Source organism: Oratosquilla oratoria, chromosome 10 (assembly GCF_046742065.1).
Source record: "Oratosquilla oratoria isolate Oo_2021 chromosome 10, ASM4674206v1, whole genome shotgun sequence".
Lineage (NCBI taxonomy): Eukaryota > Metazoa > Arthropoda > Malacostraca > Stomatopoda > Squillidae > Oratosquilla > Oratosquilla oratoria.
Genome location: NC_134786.1, coordinates 36165791 through 36180790, shown reverse-complemented (window position 1 = coordinate 36180790; position 15000 = coordinate 36165791). Strand labels below are relative to the sequence as shown.

Here is a 15000-nt window from a genome sequence, read left to right as displayed (position 1 = left end):
CTGCCACTTTCACCCCTTGTACATCTCATCACCTTACTTTTACCCACATTTATCTTCAACTTTCTTCTTTCACACACTCTCCCAAACTCTGTCACCATATATATATATATATATATATATATATATATATATATATATATATATATATATATATATATATTCGTGTGTGTGTGTGTGTGTGTGTGTGTGTGTGTGTGTACACATTTTAACAACTTCAATGCACTTTAATTCTAAGCCATCGAAGGCCGACGTGCAAAAATCTAAATGCGATACTGCTAACGACTGGAACCCAGCATCCTCATGACAAATGCGGTAGTGACTTACCAACTAGGCTATCAAGAGAGATATAAGTTGAGAGCAATTTTTCTTATATATTTTCATGCTCGAGTTACATACATATACATGAAATTTTGCGTTCAACCAATCTCCACTATGATAGTACAATTGGAATTATATAAACGCGGGGAAGTATTTGTACAACACTGAATGGGTCCAGTGATTAGAGATAAATTTTAAAACCACAATTCATTTTAATTCTCGGACATCAAAGGCCGACATGCAGAAATTGAAATGTGATACTACCAAGGACTCGAATCCAGCACCCTCATGACAATTGCGGTAGTGACTTACTAACTAGGCTATCAAGAAAGATATAAGTTGAGCGCAATTTTTCTTATTTATTTGTATGCTTGAGTTACATACACATACATGAAATTTTGCGTTCAACCCATCTCCACTATAATAGTACAATTCGAAGTATACAAACGCGGGGAAGTATTTGTACGAGTACAATACTGAATGGGTCCCAGTGATTAGAGATACATTTTAAAACCACAATGCACTTTAATTCTAAGCCATCAAAGGCCGACATGCAGAAACTAAAATGGGGTACTACCAAGGACTCGAACCCAGCGTCCTCATGACAAGTGCAGTAGTGACTTACCAACTAGGCTATCAAGAGAGATATAATTATGCTCGAGTTACATACACATACATGAAATTCTGCGTTCAACCCATCTCCACTATGATAGTACAATTGGAAGTATACAAACGAGGGAAAGTATTTGTACAACACTGAATGGGTCCCAGTGATTGGAGATACATTTTAACAAATTCTTTCCCGCGTTTGTATACTTCCATACACACACACACACACACACACACACACACACACACACACACACACACACACACACACACACACACACACACACACACACACACACACACACACACACACACACACACACACACACACACACACACACACACACACACACACACACACACACACACACACACACACACACACACACACACACACACACACACACACACACACACACACACACACACACACACACACACATATATATATATATATATATATATATATATATATATATATATATGCATATGCACATGTATCATAAAACCCACGTGACTACACCGATATACTGAACACCACAAGAAAAAAAAAAAATTCTTGGAACCCGATCGCGTTCGTGATATTTTCACATTTTCAAGGATTACAATAGAATAAAAATTTATTCTATTGTAATAATTGAAAATGTGGAAATATCACGAAACGATCGTATTCCAAGAATTTTTTTCCCTGTGGTGTTCAGCATATCGGTGTAGTCACATCTGTTTTGTGATACATGTGCATATGTATATGTATATATATATATATATATATATACATATATACATATGTATATATATGTATATACATGTTTATGTATATATATGTATATGTATATATATATATATATATATATATATATATATATATATATATATATACATTACCCGTCAGGGGTATTGGCTCCATGTTATTGTGGGAAAGTAGCATGCACTTGATACTTTAGGGTCTATATGGGGCGGCCCTAAGGACCAGAGGCACACATAATTTTGTCTGTGATAGAAGAAGTCTGTTTATAGAGAAATGATGACACTTTTATTATACTGCGACAATCCCTCCCTTACGCTGTCCCCCCACCCCTTGTTAGTGTCCTGTACCACTTCTCAGAATATTCATTTCCTTTTTTTCCCTACCCTGTGGTGGGGGAAATGAATGCTGCCTCCAAGTCTTCCCACTTGAGTCGTACGAGGTGACATAAAAAACGGGACTAAGAATCCTGCTACCTGTAGCACCCTAAGGGGACGTTTCTTAAATAAGTAAAGGCATAAGAGGATCTAGGAGTTTTCCAACGAGCATTTTAAGGTTTGGGTCTTTTAATGTGCGTGGATGTGGTACAGATGAGAGTAAAAGGGAAGAGATAGGCAGTATGCTTATGAGAAGAAAGATGGATGTGTTGGCATTGAGTGAAGCTAAATTGAAAGGGAGGGCCGAGTGTGAGTTTGGGAGTGTAGTTGGGAGGTTCTCAGGAGAGAAGAGAGAACGGGCGAGAGAAGGGGTGGCTATACTAGTAAGTGAGGATATAGGTAAGTGTGTAGTGGAGTGGAAGGAGGTTTCTTCAAGGTTAATGTGGATAAAGGTAAAGCTGGGAAGGGAGATGTGGGTTTTTGTAAGTGCGTATGGGCTTGGTAGTGAGAAGAGTGTAGAGGAAAGGGAGTTGTTTTGGATGGATTTAAATGAGTGCATAGAGGGATTAGGGAGAAATGTCAGTGTAGTGGTGTTGGAAAACCTTAATGGTACGGTAGTAAATGAACCAATAGACGGAGTGGTTGGGAAGTATGAAGTTCCAGGTAAAAATCGAAGTGGAGAAATGATGGTGGAGATGTGTCTTGAGAGTTGATAATACCATATACAGTGTTTAAGAAGAAAGTCAAGCATAAGTGCACATGGGAGAGGGTGGCGGATGAAAGAGTGGTAGATAGAGCGTTAATGAACTATATAGTGGTAACCAGGAGTAGAGTAGGAAGAGTTAAGGATGTACATGTTCTAAGGGGAGAGAGTGAGGGAATATCAGATGATTTTTTGGTGGAAGGCAAGTTGAGAGGGGAGAATAGGTGGAGAATGAGGAAAAAGGCAGAAGGTAGGAAGGTACTTAGAGTGAACTGCTATGAGAAAGAAAAGGAGGAGTATAAGAATAAACTGAAAGAGAATGAGATTGAGTGAAGTATAGGATAGAACTAGGCGTGGAGGAGGAATGGGGATGGTTCAAGGAGGGAGTCATAAAATGTGCAAAAATGGTGTGTGGAACAAGGAGGACGGGAGGAAATAGAAGAAAGGGTAGTGAGTGGTGGGATGAAGAAGGAAAGAAGGGTGTAGAAGAGAAGAAGCAGGCTTTCATAAATTAGTTACAAATAAGACGTGCAAAGTAAAGAGAAGAGAAGTAAAACATAAGATAAAGGAAGCAAAGAGGAGGACAAGTGTGAATGGGGTAAGATTATGACAGAATTTTTTTAAAGTAATAAAAAGATGTTTTGAAAAGAAATTAAGAGAGGAAGAGGAAGCGAATCAAGTAGAGAAGAAAAGGTGCAGATGGAGAGATAATAATGGAAGATAAGGCAGTGAGAGGAAGGTGAGTAGAGTATTTTAGGGAGTTGCTAAATGTGAAGGAGGATAGTGAGGGAAAGGTAGTTGCAGTGGAAAGCGCTAAGAAAATTACCGTGATGAGTGGTGAAAATGGAAAAGAAATAAGTAAAGATGAAGTGAAGGGAGATGTTAAGATTATGAGAGCAGATAAGGCACTGGGTTGAATGAATACCATTCAGAATGTCTGAAAAAAGAGGTACAGTGATGGTAGACTGGTTGATGAGGTTACTTAATGTTTGTTTAGGAGAGGGTAGAGTGCCGGATGACTGGAGGAGTGCCTGTATAGTTCCGCTTTACAAGGGAAAGGGGAACAAGTGTGAATGTAGTAGTTTTAGAGGGATCAGCTTGTGAAGTGTAATTGGGAAAGCTTATGGGAGGGTCTTGATTGAAAGGGTTAGAAGAGGAACAGAGGGAGTAATTGGTGAAAAACAGTGTGAGTTTAGGACAGGTAGGGGTTGTGTAGGTCAGATTTTTGTGGTAAGACAGATATGTGAGAAAGCTATAGGAAAAGGTAAGGATGTATTTTGGGCTTGTATGGATTTGAAAAAGGCTTACGACATACATATATGTATATATATATGTATATGCATATACATGTATATATACATATTATATACATATAATATATATATATATGCATATAATATATATATATATATATATGCATATAATATATATATATATACATATATATGCATATATATAAATATATATATACATATTTTTACATATACATATATATATATATATATATATATATGGATAATGGTTATAATATGTACAGAGAAAAAGTTCTGAAAAAGACGAAGTAATGCTGTATATATATACAAACTATTGAAATTAGTCATTAGATATCTAATATAATTTTTTTATTTCAGGTTCACCAATCGTCTAGATATGCTTGGAACTGCTATATTTATTGAGCTTCTCATATTCTATGCGCCTTTACCTAATGCATGTCTTATATCATTTGAGCCATAAGTTATTAAATGGCAGTAGCTGCTCTTTATGCATGTATTTTCTTCAACAGTCATTATCCAAGTACTTAGTGGCTCGTAGCTATAATAAACAAATTCCTGTAATTTTGATGAGTTTGAAAATTTCCTCTACCGTAATACTATTGGCAGCAATCTCTTTCTTTGATTCAATATAAATTTTCATGCACATGTGAACTGTGTTCCCCGTTTTTTTCAGTTTGATTAACATTTAGTATTTTCCAGGTTAATTAAAATTATCTACCTCTCAGAATATGTACAGTTAAGAGAGGAGAGAGAGAGAGAGAAAGTACGATAGAGAATTTCATAGAGTTGTCTCTTGGGTGACCCGTATATAGAACTTGTACAAGGGTCATGCAATGAGCTTTTGTGTAGGATTGGAAACCAACATGGTGTTAGATCCCATTATTATCTTCTGCTGTAAATAATTATCCTCTCTGCAATAGTGTTTGCTTACATTTTACTAATGATTACAAACTTAAATGGCCAGGAGTCATAGAGATGCTTGTCATTTAAAAAGTGACATGGCTTATCATGTACTTACTACTGTATAATATCGTTTAACGCTTTAACTTTGTGAGGCTTTTCTACTTTTACCCTCCTATTTCTGCGGTGTCTTGTAAGCCTTTCTACGAGTTAGTTACGATCACATGACTACTGATATGACTGTTGGCTTATATAATTTCACCTGATTCCTGTTTTTCTTGCCATGTTTTACTGAATCACAATAAAAAGGTAGAGTTTGTCGTTAGGGAGATTAAAAGAATATTTGTAACTTCATGCCAGATTTTTAAGACTTTTAAAGATGTGTATAGAAGCACTTGTTCTCTCTGTAAGACATACGCTATTGCGTTATGATAACATGGCAAGATAAAACATGAACGCCCAAACTTATATGTAGATATTGCTTCTTAGTTTGCATATTCAAGTGCGTCTGTCGCTATCTCATCTTTTAAGAATAAAGACACTTTTCTGCTTAAATCCTAACCTCTCCTAGAACAATTTGGATAAAATTACTTTATCCAATGACAATATAAGAATATAGTCGCCTCCAAAGCATACGTTGGTACTATACTTATTAATGACATATAAATACATCTGGAGTGACTGAATAACCAGAAATGGGGAATCAAAATACAGTTAATTATCAAATGAATGTTTGGATCCTCTTTGCGGTTTTTGCTTTGATGTCAATACAAGAATATAGTCTTTCTGAGCTTAATTTAATATAATTTTTGTTATAGAAACTGGAATGAATCTTCTTGATTAGTAGTAGTTGTCTCAAGAGAGCTAATTTTATAACATATACTACAAGGGATGAAAGTTATTTTAAAGATTCAAGTTTAAATAATGTAATGTCTATTGCCTTAGAATATACATATATATTACTGCAGAATACACCAACCTAATATGCAGCTTCCAACATATTTTTCTCCTAACAGTACATATATGCTCTACCACCATACTTCTACCATATATTTCCAATGACAACAAATGATATCTTAGTATATATTTCCATGCCCTTCAAATATATCCTCATACTTTCTAACACAAATACGGGCCAAGTTTTCTTGTCACCACAATGCACACCTATATATACATATCAACGCAAACTTGTAAACATGCATATATAAAACATATACATACACGCATTTCACATTCACCTTTCGCATACATATTTTACATGCACATATATATGGACATTCCACATGCGCTTACACATGCGCATTTACATACACATAGTCATAACTATGCACATACATATGCACATAAACATGTTTATGCATATGCACATAAACATGCACATATACATATACATATATACATATACATATACATATACATATACATATACATATACATATACATATACATATACATATACATATACATATACATATTCATATACATATACATATACATATACATATACATATACATATACATATACATATACAAATACATATTCTTATACATATACATATACATATACATATACATATACATATACATATGCATATACATATACATAAACATACACATATACATACTCATACACATATACATACACATAAACATATACATATACATATACATATACATATACATATACATATACATATACATATACATATACATATACATATACATATACATATACATATACATATACATATAAATATACCGATAATTTTTTGTGACAGTTGCATGCAGGATTCGAACCCGCTGTACTCGGCCATCCGTAAATCACCTTCCCAGTGCCCTAACCACTAGACCACAGAGGCTAAAAAATCCTTGAAACCTGGAACCGAACTGATTCCCGAGGGAAGGAAGATCACTTATTACGGCGATCCGAAATTCCTGTTTTACTCAAGGCCCAGCCCACCAGTGGTATGGGGTAAGGGCCGGGTCGAACCCCTTTCACGCTTATCGCCATTGTAACTATGAGAGTAATTCCTTCCCTCGGGAATCAGTTCGGTTCCAGGTTTCAAGGATTTTATAGCCTCTGTGGTCTAGTGGTTAGGGCACTGGGAAGGTGATTTACGGATGGCCGAGTACAGCGGGTTCGAATCCCGCATGCAACTGTCACAAAAAATTATCGGTTTGACGTCGCTGCTATTAGCGAATTACTCTCATAGTTACAATGGCGATAAGCGTGAAAGGGGTTCGACCCGGCCCTTACCCCATACCACTGGTGGGATGGTCCTTGAGTAAAACAGGAATTTCGGATCGCCGTAATAAATGATCTTCCTTCCCTCGGGAATCAGTTCGGTTCCAGGTTTCAAGGATTTTATAGCCTCTGTGGTCTAGTGGTTAGGGCACTGGGAAGGTGATTTACGGATGGCTGAGTACAGCGGGTTCGAATCCTGCATGCAACTGTCACAAAAAATTATCGGTTTGACGTCGCTGCTATTAGCGAATTACTCTCATATAAATATACATATACATATACAAATACATATACATATACATATACATATACATATGCATATACATATACATATACATACACATACACATATATACTCATACACATATACATACACATATACATAAACATATACATATACATATACATATACATATACATATACATGTACCTCAATAGAATCACCAATGACAACGATGTCAATCAAATAATTCCGACAGTTGTCCCAGGACTCAAACCCGATACCTGCGCGGTGGCATGTCTTTGCTCTACCGACTATGCTATCGAGACTATAAGATTCTTCAACCTCGGGTTTAATCTAACTCACGCAGGATTTGAGGCGACTGCTAACTGCCGTCCTAATCTCGATTTTACGAAGGACCAAACCCACTTTTAGCTAGTGGTTAAGCTGGTACGTAGCCTTGATAGACTTTCGTTGTTGTAATACCTGAATAGAATCGTCAATGACGACGATGTCAATGAATATAATTTCGACAGTTGTCCCCGGACTCGAACCCGAGACTTGCGCGGTAGAAGGTCTTTGCTCTACCGAATATGCTACCGTGATATATAAGATTCTTTAACCTCGGGTTTAATCTAACTCACGCAGGATTTGAGTCAATTAATAATTGCCGTCCTAATCTCGATTTTACGAAGAACGAAGCCCACTTGTAGCTAGCTATTCTTTTCAGTTACTACAGCGACAAAAGTCTATGAAGGATACGTACCAGCTTAACCACTAGCTACAAGTGGGCTTGGTTCTTCGTAAAATCGAGATTAGGACGGTAGTTAGCAGTCGACTCAAATCCTGCGTGAGTTAAATTAAACCCGAGGTTGAAGAATCTTATAGTCTCGATAGCATATTCGGTAGAGCAAAGACCTGCCACCGCGCAATTCTCGGGTTCGAGTCCGGGGACAACTGTCGGAATTATTTTATTGACATCGTCGTCATTGGCGATTCTATTCAGTTATTACAACGATGAAAGTCTATCAAGGCTATGTACCAGCTTAACCACTAGCTACAATTGGGCTTGGTTCTTCGTAAAATCGAGATTAGGACGGCAGTTAGCAGTCAACTCAAATCCTGCGTGAGTTAGATTAACCCCAAGGTTGAAGAATTTTATAGTCTCGATAGCATATTCGGTAGAGCAAAGACCTACCACCACGTAAGTCTCGGGTTCGAGTCCGGAGACAACTGTCGGAATTATTTGATATATACATATACAGTACATATGCATATACATATACATATACATATACTAAGGACTACTATTACACAGGACGTGCGCACCCAGATCCCTGGGTCCGCTAGCGGAGGCCATTGCTTTCTTTGTAACCTAACATTTTATATTGGACAAATATATCAAAACTAGAAACCTAACATTGTATAAAGGAAAAATATATCAACTATTGACTTATTCAATGCAGTATAAGTTAATATAAACTTTTATAGTGAAAAAAGAAACTATTTCTAAGCCACTGTTATGCTTCGAAATGCCAATTTTAGCCGGACTTAACAGGACACCAGGGTTGGCGATTTTTTTTACCTTTTTAAAAAATATAAAAAATAAACTTTTTTTTATTTAAATCAGATTTATTTGATTTAAATAGATTTTTTTTTTTTTTTTAGATTTTAAATATTATGGGATTGCTACCTGATATACGATCTGATTGCTAAAGGACATTTTTAGCATGTCAATATAAGGAGCAGTGTTATATAGACTTGCCACAAGTATACAAGGAACGGTATAACCCGTATGTGAGGACGGTATGCTCAGGCTCACTCGATTCCTCCAAGAGTTTTCTCATATTGGTGACATTTGCTGCATTGTCTGTCACAACACTTCCAATGTGACAACCGAAATCTTGTTCAGCCTTCTTGATCGAATTTTGTACAAGTTGTAGAAGATATTCAGCAGTGTGAGGTTTCTCTGATGTCTCTATTGTGTCAACTAAATAAATCTGACCAGTGGATGTTGTTAGAGTGACACATGTTATGGGCTTATTATGGATGTTAGACCACCTATCAATTGAAAGACATACAGTTTCATTATTCAGGTCATCTGCACACTTTTTATATTCCTTTTCATACACAAGATCCAAGTACTTATCAGCAATATCTTTTCTGGATGGAGGAATATAACCTGGCCTCAGGCTCTGAACCATCCTGAGAAACTGAGGATGCTGAACAAGACGAAATGGTGAATTTGTAGCAAATGTAATTCTTGCAACTTCTTTGTCGAGATTTTCCTTTTGAGAGGCTGAAGTTTTTATGATAAATTTGTCCAGAGATGTTGATGACTTTCTTTTAGATGAAAATGATCTAGCAGAAGTGGCGCCTGTGGAGTCAGGTTTGCCGATAATTCAAGTGGAGCCGATGATGAAGGGATTGAAGCTGTTGATACAGATCCTGAAAAGGAAACAGAAAATTCTAGCATATTGCATAATTTATAGATGAATAAATAAATGAATGAATACAGTGTGATTTAGGCTACTTTTGAGTACAGTAGTTATTTTTTTAGATAATGATCATATTCACACAAGCCACTAAATTATTTGAAAATAATGAACAGGATATGAAATAGATGGGCTTGGAATTCAGCCCACATAGGATTTAGTCCACTTTTAAATTCACTGAAAATGATGGGTTAGTTGGGTTAGGTTAGGCTAAATCCCTTTGGGCTGAATCCCATGTGGGCTGAATTCCAGTGGAACCTATGAAATATATTACACAATATTGAATGAAATGAATAACAATCATCTAGGCCCCAAAGTTGAGTCGATATAATATATTATAATGATATAGTCATTACCCAAATTTAGAGGTAATGAAGTTGAAGTATCATCTCTTTAGGCCTTCACATTTTTATTGCACATGCTCTCCATTGTTCACCAAATTTATATAGTTGCGTATGAAAAGGGAGAAATGCACACAATATAAGTAAAATTATTTACCTGGGTCATCAATTTCTTCTGCATGCTGTGGTTGACCTTGGCATTTATCTCTGTGAGATTTTAATCTTGACACAATGCCCTATAGTTCCTGGCTGCAGTCATTGCATTTAGCTCGGTACCCTTTGCCAGAAGTTGTTGGTAGTTTTTCAAAATAATTCGGGACAGGATCATTTTTTCTGCCTGAAGGAACAACTCTGCCAGGTCCAGAAGACATCCTTCCTGGTTGATTCCAAAGCAGCAACTGACTCAGTGAGAAGCTGCTTACCTAGAACAAGTTTCAACAAGAATCTTGTTGAAACTTGTTGTGGGCTGCACAGTGTTGTATACTTGTGGCAAGTCTATATAACACTGCTCCTTATATTGATATGCTAAAAATGTCCTCTAGTAATCAGATCGCATATCAGATAGCAATCCCACAATGTTTAAAATCTAAAAAAAAAGCAAAATCTATTTAAATCAAATAGATCTGATTTAAAAAAAAATAGATTTCTTATATTTTTAAAAGGATAAAAAAAAAAAAAAAAAAAAAAATCGCCAACCCTGGCGTCCACTAACCTCATATAATAATACCTGTTAATTCCGGCAAAAATTGGCATTTCAAAGCATAACAGTACCTTGAAAATAGTTTCTTATTTCACTATAAATGTTTATATTAACTTATGCTGCATTGAATAAGTCAATAGTTGATATATTTGTCCTCTATACAATGTTAGGTTTCTAGTTTTGATATATTTGTCCAATATAAAATGTTAGGATACAAAGAAAGCAATGGCCTCCGCTAGCGGACCCAGGGATCTGGGTGCGCACGTCCTGTGTAATAGTAGTCCTTGACATATGCATATACATATACATAAACATATACATATACATATACATATACATATACATATACATATACATATACATATACATATACATATACATATACACATACATATACATATTTATATACATATACATATACATATACATATACATATACATATACATATGCATATACATATACATATACATATACATATACATATACATATACATATACATATACATATACATATACATATATATATACATATACATATACATTTACATATACATATACATATGCATATGCTTATACATATACATATACATATACATATACATATATATATATATACATATACATGTACATATACATATACATGTAAATAAACACACACACACACACACACACACACACACACACACACACACACACACACACACACACACACACACACATACACGCACACACACACATATATACATATACATATACATATACATATACATATACATATACATATACATATACATATACATATACATATACATATACATGTACATGTACATGTACATGTACATGTACATATACACATACATATACATATACATATACATATACATATACATATACGTGTACATATACATACACATACATATACACATTCACATACACATACACATACGCATACACATACACATACACATACACATACACATACACATACACACACATACACATACGCATACACATACACATACACATACACATACACATACACATACACATACACATACACATACACATACGCATACACATACACATACACATATACATACACATACACGTACGCATACACATACACGTACACATACACATACACATATACATGCACATATACATATACTCCTACGCATGTAAATATACATGCAAATACACATGCACTTCCATGTAGACATACACAATAATAGAATGACGTGAAACTTTTGCTTAATCTTTTATTTCTTGTAAAACCTTTAACCCACCATGATGCATAACATTAGTTATCTAACTCTGCAATTAGAGTTTCCCTTGGCTGAATAAAATGTAATCTATGTGTACACCCGACAGATAATTGTGCATTTTTGTTTTATATTAGAAATATCTTTGTCCCTTTTTACATTATTACGATGACCTCGTGTTAGTCATCTAATAGAATAATAGATTAAAAAATGATTGCTATATATGACGTTTCCGTATATCTACGTATGAGCCAATATGTCATATTTAATAGTTTCGTTCTCGATCGAAACCTCATTCATATTTTAAATAAAGACTATATCCTAGAGAAACAGAGGAATATTTCGTCGATTCGAAGTTAAAAATGAGTCTTACAATTTTCAACTCTCATAGTAGCCAGAGTCTTCTCTTTTTTCCCACAAAAGAGTAGATAGTGACAGAGAAGAGTAAAATGCCACAGGGAACAGGCACTGCACTGGTGCCAACGCGACCGTTTTCAAAAACTAGACACCTAAGCTTCTAAATTCGGGCCACCCACCAGGTTACTCTCTGTATCTCCATCCTGCTCTCCCTCACTGTGTTCTTCTTGCTACTGGCCGAGATTATTCCGCCGACGTCGTTAGCCGTTCCGCTCCTCGGGAAGTATCTCTTATTCACCATGATCCTCGTTACCCTCTCCATCTGCGTCACCGTGGGAGTACTCAACGTGCATTTCAGGTAAGCCACTTCTTCATTGTTCAAGACGGAACTGGGTGGGAGGCCACACAAAAGAAAAAGAGAGGACAGGATAGGGAAAGGGAGAATAGCGGGAAGAGGAGGGAAGGTGAAAGATAAGAGGAAAGAGAAGTAGAGTTGATGGAAAGGGAGGAGACGGAGAGAGAATGGGAAAGTATGGCAATTATGAAGGTAGGGAGTAAAAGAAATGTGAGGGGAGGGTAGGGAGGGGAAAGTGAGAACAGGAGTTGGGGGGGGGGCAAGTAAGGGTAGGGGAAAAGAGGCGGAAGCTGGGGAAAATTAATGGAATAAACTTCCTGTAGAGGCAGTACAATGTAGTACAGTTCGAGTTTTTAAGATTCCTTTAGAAAACCAATTATGAAATATGCTGTAATGCCTACCATTTATTTTATTTTATTGATTTATTCATCTCTTATTATTTGTCTTTTTTATCATTTATTTATTCATGATTTATTTTAAACTATTGTTGCTTTTCTGTTTGTTTATTATTTGTCATTATCTATTTTATTCATTTATCTATTTTTTTCCCTCATCCGACCTAGTAATGCACCAAATGGTCTCCTGTGGGCATGTTCTTCCTTTGCAATACTTTGTAATACGGGGGTGCAGGATAGAAGAGAGGACAGCAAGGGAAGAGGAGTTGGGGCAAAGCAGCACAAGGAGCAAGGGGAGATTAAGTGTATGATTTACTTATGCTTGCATATTTAATGAGGAATTCAGCTATTCTGCTATAATACGTTTTCAGTATGGTGAGTCTTGATGTCTTAGCTTATAGACATTATCTCAGTATCTTCTTGCAAATCATCTTCAGTTAAACTATTTCGTTAAGTTTATTGAGAAAGTGTGCTTTGAGATTTCTGCGTATGTGACATTCCAGGCGACTTGACAATATTACTATGGACATTGTATTCTATCGGCAGTAAACAATGTACCTTTGGATGTGTTGTACTAAAGAGGTGCTTTCATAGAAGTGGTAAAGGAAAGATGTAAGGAGGGTAGCAGAACGGAGGGAGAGTAGAAAATTCCAAAATCCCTAAAATATCAACTGCATAAAGTATGCACTCTAATACTGCATACAGGGTCACTGTTGTCGTGCTGTTGTTACTTGAGGGAAGTCTTTGTAGTTTTCTTTTCTACACGTGAACCAATATATGGGATATGGCATCTTCAGGTTACCCTCTTCTTAGACTGGGCCATACATGAATAGTAGGTCATTGATTTCCTTGTTTTTGTTAGATATCACACAGACGGTGTTTTCTTCATTTTTTTTCTATTTCTAATTATTGTTTTTTTTGTGTGTATTTTTTACCTTTCTCTTATTTAGGTGAAAGGGGTATCTGTAGACTATTTCTGTCTCCTAATTTTTTTTTTTAGTTATTCTTCATTATTATGCTCAGGATATTATTGGAGGAAAACGCTAATGTTAGGATTTGTGTTGCCGTCTTTATTCAATCATTAAATTGGCTCCAGCTGTCGCAATGTTAGAGGGGTTTTTCACATTATGTACCTACGACATTATTTTACCTTCATGGCCGATGACTTTGTCTGCTCAAACAATATCTAATGTATTTATATTCTTGTACGTACGTTCGCCTGGAAAATGGAAGTTTGCCGTTTTAGGATTTCCAAATATGACACGGTTACAGGTTTGTTGTTTGCCATTGTATACAGCAGCCTTACGTTTCTTAAAGTCATCAATAATTCCGATTATCTTCTCATAGTTTCTTTGATGGATATATTAGCAATATACCTCCATTAAGATATCTGTGTGGTTTCTTGATGTAGCCGAGGATGATATCCCCTGTGCTAACCATGTAACAGTTGGCCTGGAAAATTTCCATGGAGGGACACTTTGCAAATTCACTTGTCTCACAAAAATGTTGCTTTGGGGATAAACCATAGGAGCTCCTTTGTACTACAATTCATAAAAGATGTTTCCTGAGATATCAGTGTCAATCATCTGGCTCTCACGGTCGTATCTCATTACGATGTCAGTTGAATGATGAACAAGAACATTAGTAAAGAGTAATTCCACATGCAGTGATACAAGGGTTCCCTCATCGTCACGTTTCTCACG

General features: G+C 35.9%; 1 protein-coding gene across 2 annotated transcripts in view; it reads left to right on the top strand.

The window, feature by feature from the left end:
- LOC143029179 (acetylcholine receptor subunit beta-like 2) overlaps window positions 1–15000 on the top strand; it is a 467047-nt gene that overhangs the window by 141464 nt on the left and 310583 nt on the right. For both annotated transcript variants that reach the window (XM_076191686.1, XM_076191685.1), the window contains exon 6: window positions 12730–12905. In XM_076191686.1, coding sequence (XP_076047801.1) covers window positions 12730–12905 — 176 coding nt within the window. The remainder of the gene's footprint in view (window positions 1–12729; window positions 12906–15000) is intronic.